Source organism: Condylura cristata, unplaced genomic scaffold, assembly GCF_000260355.1.
Source record: "Condylura cristata isolate star-nosed mole 26May11 unplaced genomic scaffold, ConCri1.0 scaffold00009, whole genome shotgun sequence".
Taxonomy (NCBI): domain Eukaryota; kingdom Metazoa; phylum Chordata; class Mammalia; order Eulipotyphla; family Talpidae; genus Condylura; species Condylura cristata.
This window is the reverse complement of record NW_004567110.1, coordinates 1,226,848-1,232,388: the sequence shown is the minus strand read 5'-3', so window position 1 is coordinate 1,232,388 and position 5,541 is coordinate 1,226,848. Positions and strand designations below refer to the sequence as shown.

The 5,541-nt window shown below is 60.7% G+C and overlaps 1 protein-coding gene across 1 annotated transcript in view; it reads right to left on the bottom strand.

Moving 5' to 3' along the window:
• Positions 1-1,902: 1,902 nt before the first annotated feature.
• Positions 1,903-5,541, bottom strand: part of NRBP2 (nuclear receptor binding protein 2) — a 6,892-nt gene continuing 3,253 nt past the window's right edge. Inside the window, exons 13-18 of the mRNA XM_012723031.1 lie at positions 4,941-5,052; positions 4,736-4,871; positions 4,056-4,109; positions 3,916-3,979; positions 3,654-3,709; positions 1,903-3,569 (exon numbers count right to left, since the gene is read on the bottom strand). Coding sequence (XP_012578485.1) covers positions 3,501-3,569; positions 3,654-3,709; positions 3,916-3,979; positions 4,056-4,109; positions 4,736-4,871; positions 4,941-5,052 — 491 coding nt within the window. The 3' untranslated portion in view covers positions 1,903-3,500. The remainder of the gene's footprint in view (positions 3,570-3,653; positions 3,710-3,915; positions 3,980-4,055; positions 4,110-4,735; positions 4,872-4,940; positions 5,053-5,541) is intronic.

The window sequence follows — 5,541 nt, the reverse complement described above, 5'->3', positions numbered from 1 at the left end:
CCCCCCCCCACTAAAATGAAAGGGAAAGGGCCTTCTAAAGACAAAACCCCAGGGAGACAAAGAGGTGGGATGTTGTGGACCTGCAGGTGCTGGGCACTGGGAGCCTGGTGGCAGAAGCAGAGCTCTGGGGTGCAGTGGGAAGCTGCCCTTGGAAGGAGATCTCCTTCACCCCCTCCTGAAGAACAGAGGTATTGAGGCCCTTAGGACAGGGTCCTGTTCTGAAAGTGGGGGCATCAGTGAGATGGGGTCTGCCTCCAACTCCCCAGAGTCTCTCCCCAGCTTCCCCCCACCCCAGCCCTCAGAGACGGGGCTCCTCTTTGCAGCAGTTGCTCAAATGAAGACTGCTGCCGGGGCACCAAGGGGTACGGGCTGGGGTCCTGCCACTGCACTCCCAGGCAATAAGCCATGGCCCTGGGCCGACTGCTCCCTTTAATGCAACTGGACATCCCAGGCCCACCACACACGAGAAAGCAGGAGGACAGGACAGGCACAGAAGGCACAGAAGGGACCAAGCAGTGGCAGCTGAAGCGAGGTCCTCAGGGCCGCAGGGGCTGTGCACTGACAGTCAGTGTCGGAGCGCACGTGCCTTCTTTCTAGTAAGCCTGTCCTTCTGAGATGCAAAAAAAGAAAAACATGAGAGGGAAATAAGCAATTCAACAGAGGCTGAGAGAACGTGAGTCTCTCCCAGGCTGTCGCAGCAAAACCACAGTTACAGTACAGTGGGTGGTCACCCTGCTCAGCTCTCCAGTGGAGAGCCAGCCTGGCAATGGCAAGGGGACAGCTGCAGGGGTGGGGTCAGAGCTTACTTCCTGTGTGTGGGTGCTGTTCCCACCCCTCCGCACCTGTGCATCCTCACCCCCAATGAGGGGGCACTTTGTGTCCCCATCTTTGCAGGTGAGCGAGTGGAGACACAGACTAGTACTACCCAGCAGGAAGCAGCAGAGCAAGGCCAGGCTGTGCCCTTAACTGCCCCTCTCAAAAGATAAGCTGAACAGCTAAATGGTAAGAGTTCCAGAAAAGGAGAGGGGAGAATTCAACATTTCATACGACTAGAACATAGGTAGGGTCAGGACAACAAATCATAGAGAAGCCTACATCATTGTCTGCAAAGAGAAGACCAAGAGAGGAGAAACCACTGGCCAAAATTCAGGAAAACACAGGAGTTCTTGGGTCAGAGAATGACATGACACCCCCAAAATCCCTGATTGGAACAGTTTTCAACCTAACTGTACTTTTGTACTTAGTCACACTAACAAGTAGATAGAATAGGGCTGCACAGCAGGGCCCACAACTTCCACACACCCTCTCTTGGAAAACTGGGAAAATGCTCCTCAGAGAACACATGACAGAAAAGTCAGGTGTGGAGTCCAGACACAAGAGAAAGGAGGCACTCCAGAGTGCTCAAGGAGCACCCCATACTGGCAGAAATCTATGATGGCAGCCTGGGGCAAGAAGCTCTGTAGCATGGGGTGTGGCTCAGGAGACACTTAAGCGGGGCATCAGTCATGCAAGAATCCCAGAGTCAAGGTGGGCCCCACTCCTGCAGCTGAACTCATGAGCTGTGTGTAGAGTGAAGCAACCAAAAAAATCAAAAGCAATTATTAACCCCAGGAAAAAGTTGGTTAAGAAAGAAAGGCAATCCTAGCACACCTTGTTCTCTGCCAAGACCAGTAGTAATGAAGTTGGAATAATGGCCACTAAACCAGGTATGACACTGCACACTAGGATGCTGCTGGGCCAACGGATTGAGGCCAGTGACTCCTCCCACACCACCCTGGGGACACACGTAGAGAACCCTATAAAAAGTAAAACATTGTGTGTGGTTTTCTGAAACTTGTATTTTAAGAGTTGAATTTGGGGGAGGATCTGAGTTGGAGATTGTATTCATCATAAGATCCCATGCCACCTTTAGAGTAATAAGTTTAATCTTTGAAAAGACAGAGGCTAAGATGCAATCCTCAACCTAGGTATGAGTGAATGAAGCATCGGCAGTAATGCTCTGTAGTTTAATTATGATACAATCTGTCAGGCACTTGCCATTCAAACTCTCAAAGATGCTGCAGAACCAAACAATTTAGAATCAGAATTCCCAACCAGAATGTGCAAATTACTTCAGGCCTATAATTTTCAGTTGAAAGCTATGAGAATTTGAATAACTTTGGAAAGATACTGGAATGCTTAAGGTTTGCTACATCTGCCATCACACTTGCTCTGCCTTTGTGTGTCTGGGTGAGAGTGGTGTGGCAGATGGGACGATGTCACCTCCCAAAGACAACCGCCACACCACAACCCCTGGGACCCAAGCATTACTTTCCATGGGTAAGAAGAAGGGTATTCTTCAGAGAGGATTAAGGACATCGAGGGGGGCACCCCACACAATCACATCAGTGTTCCTGGCTGCAGACCTGACAGGTGGCCCAGAAGAAACCCACTCTCTGAGCTGCCCCAGGAGGGAGGATGTGGTCCCAAGCTGAGGACCGAGGCAGGGCCTGGAGGCCAAGGACAGCAAGATGTCTGCAGGCTGCAAGAGGGACCAGCCCCTGTAGGCCAAGCGCCCAAATGAGCAGGAGGAAGTTTCGCCCTGGAGCCCCAGACAGGTGCAAAAAACCCATCACTAGATAGCCAGGCAATCTCCCGAGCATTCAGGGTTTTGTGGGTCTTAAGCCGTGAAGTTGGTGGTAGATGTTCACGGCAGTGCGCGCTCCTGCTGATATTTGAAATGCTTAAAAAGAAGCCTGAATGCACGAAGTTCATACATGCAATTTACGAGGTTGAAAGGGGCACTGAACCTGAAGCTGGAAGGGAGGTGGTCCCAGAGCTGGAGGACAGTGGTCAGGGAGGAGAGCGGGAGGCGCTGAACTGATGGCCACAGCACCAGGAGGGAGGCAGAGCCCAATGCCTCCAGGCTGGGGTCACCAAGAGCAAAAATAGCTCTGGCCACAGGGGCCAGGAGTGTCCAGAAGTGGGGTGTGGGTGGAAGGTAGGGGCAGGCCTGCATGAGAGGTACAAGGGTCACAATGAGCTGGGCTCCTGGCTTCCTGGGGTGTGTCTGCTCCGGTTTGCTTCTCCTGCCAGACTGTGGGCCTGCCCCACACCCAGCACCCAGTGTGGCACCTGCAGGCACTTTGCCCCAGGCTGGGTCTGTGGTACCAAGTGGGGGTAGGTGGACCCCTGGGTGGATGCCTGTCTGGAGCTGGCCTGTCCTCCGCACTGATTTGCCTGTAGGCCACCCGCCGAGGGCTCGGCTACCCCCAGACAGCTGCACAGCAGCTGGGGAGGGGCTCTGGGAGGGCGACGGAGCCCATGGGTGCGTGCGGGCAGGTGGGCAGTCCTGAGCTGCAGGCAGGGGCGCTGTGCCCAGCCACGCCCGACCACCCCAGTGCCTCTCCAGGGGTTTGGTCTTCAGCCCCCAGGCACACTGGCAGAGGGGGCCTCTGGGCCGCCCCAGAGCCACGGCGGAGCTTCCCCACGGACCAGGCCGTCCTGGGACTGCGGTGCCATCAGGGCTGAGTCCCACGGTGCTTGAGGAAGGTGCTCTCCAGGAAGGCTGCCAGCTTTGTCCGGTCATCCTGCAGGGCGGGAAGGGGGTGTGGGGGGGGGTGGGGGGGCGCGTCCACCCTTCCCCTCCCAGCTTGCGGGACTGACCCTCGCACCTCGTGGACGAAACCGTAGTGGACCAACTCTGCAGCCAGGTCCTGGGCGCTGTCAGCTGTGCGGGGTGAGGCACGGTCAGGGGGCCGACCCTCTGCTCCCCACGGGCCCCTTCAGCCCCGCGCCTCAGCCCCCAGCCCCCGGGACTCTCCCAGACCTCCTCAGCTCCTCCAGGGCTCCCCTAGACCCTCTCAAGCCCAGGACGCCTCCGGGCCCCCGCGGCGCGGCCAGGCTCCCCGCCCCGCCCGCGGGGCCCCGGCCTACTTGGGAGCAGGTCGTAGCTGAGCTGCCGGTGCAGCCGGTCCTCCAGCACCAGGAGCAGGGTGAGCTGGGGGGCAGGCAGCATTGGCTCCAGAGCCCCCGGCCCCGGCCCCGGCCCGCCCCGCCCCGCCCCGCCCGCTCACATGCCAGCGTGCCTTGTCCTCGCCGCGCTCCAAGCTGCACTGCATGTGAATGACCTGGGGAGGCGCCCGGCCAGTCAGCCACCGCAGCCGGTGGGGGGCCGGGCAGGCCAGGGCCTCAGAGCACGCTCAGTGCTCGTGGCAAGTTACGGAAACTTCCAGAAGAGAAGGCCAGGCGGTTAGGTGCTGAGGGGCGAGTGGGGGGTCAGTACGCCCGGGCGGGGCAGTGGGTAGGCCTGGCCCCTGGGCGGGCTGCGTGCTGAGGCTCCTGCAGCAGGGGCGGGGCGCTGACCACTGGGGGGACAGCGGACAGGGCAGATGAGGCGCCAAGTGGGCCCTGGAGGGTGCGGCCCGTGGGGTGACAGGGAGGCCCACCGCAGGCCGAGGCCAGACACCCTGCAAAAGGCTGGGCCGGGCTGCCGCAGAGAGGCCCCGGCCGGGAGCTGCACGCAAGGGGCGGTTTGGGGTGCGCTGCCGGGGTCCTCGGCGGAGACGACAGGCTGCTGTGGGGAGCGGGGGGAGCGGAGAGGGCTGGGGTGGGTGAGACCCGGGCTCTGTGGGCCTGGCCACAGCCTGGGGCACGCGTGGGCAAGGGCCCAGGGGATGCTGGGGGGGTGTCCCCAACCCACACAGGGTCAGCCAGGACTGGCCCCGCGGACCTGGGCAGCAGGCGTGGGGCTCACCTTTCTGGTCTCCGAGTCGAAGGGCTCGGGTGTGGGGGTCTTGGCCTTCTGGGCCTCCTCAGGGGGTGGGGCCAGCGCCCGGGGCAGCCCCAGGGGCCGAGCGTCCGCGAAGTTCATCAGTGGGTAGATCCCATTCCTGGGGGTGCAGCGGGGTGACTGGGGAACCCGTCCTGGAAGGGCGCTGCGCCCCACGCACCTGTCTCACCTGACATCCTCCAGGAACTTGTCCAGCTCCAGGAAGGAGACCTCCGAGTACCTGCACGGGCGGAAGAGCAGGTGGCTAGCGGGCGGGCGGCGGGCGGGCAGCGGGCAGGCGGGACACGGCCGGTCCCCACTGTGCTCAGGCTTCGTCTCAGGGCACAAACGCAAGGCAGAGCCCAGAAACGGCGCCGAGGTCCACCGTTCCATCACCCGTTGGGGCGATCGCTGAGAAAGGGGACCGCCACCCTGCGAGTCGCAGCTCCACGCCGCCCCTTCCCGATGAGCAGGGCGCGGGAGGGAGACGGCCGTGGCTCCCTGCTAAGTCGGAGGGACAGTCGTGGCCGGGCCCCGCGGGCCTGCGCTCCTCTCCTCGCGGCCGAGGCCTGTCCCGCGACCACCGGCAACTCCGCCGGGGCCTGACGCGTCCGGACAGAAGTGCAGGCGCCGCGGGCCCAACGTCATCGGCCACAGAAGGAATAACCCTGCGCGGAGACCGACGCCCTCGGCGACAAGGAAGGCCTTCCGGAAGCCACCGCCCCGCTTTGCACTTCACCAGAAACACTCTGGGCTGTGACTGGTGTACTGCGTTAGGGTTTACACTAAGG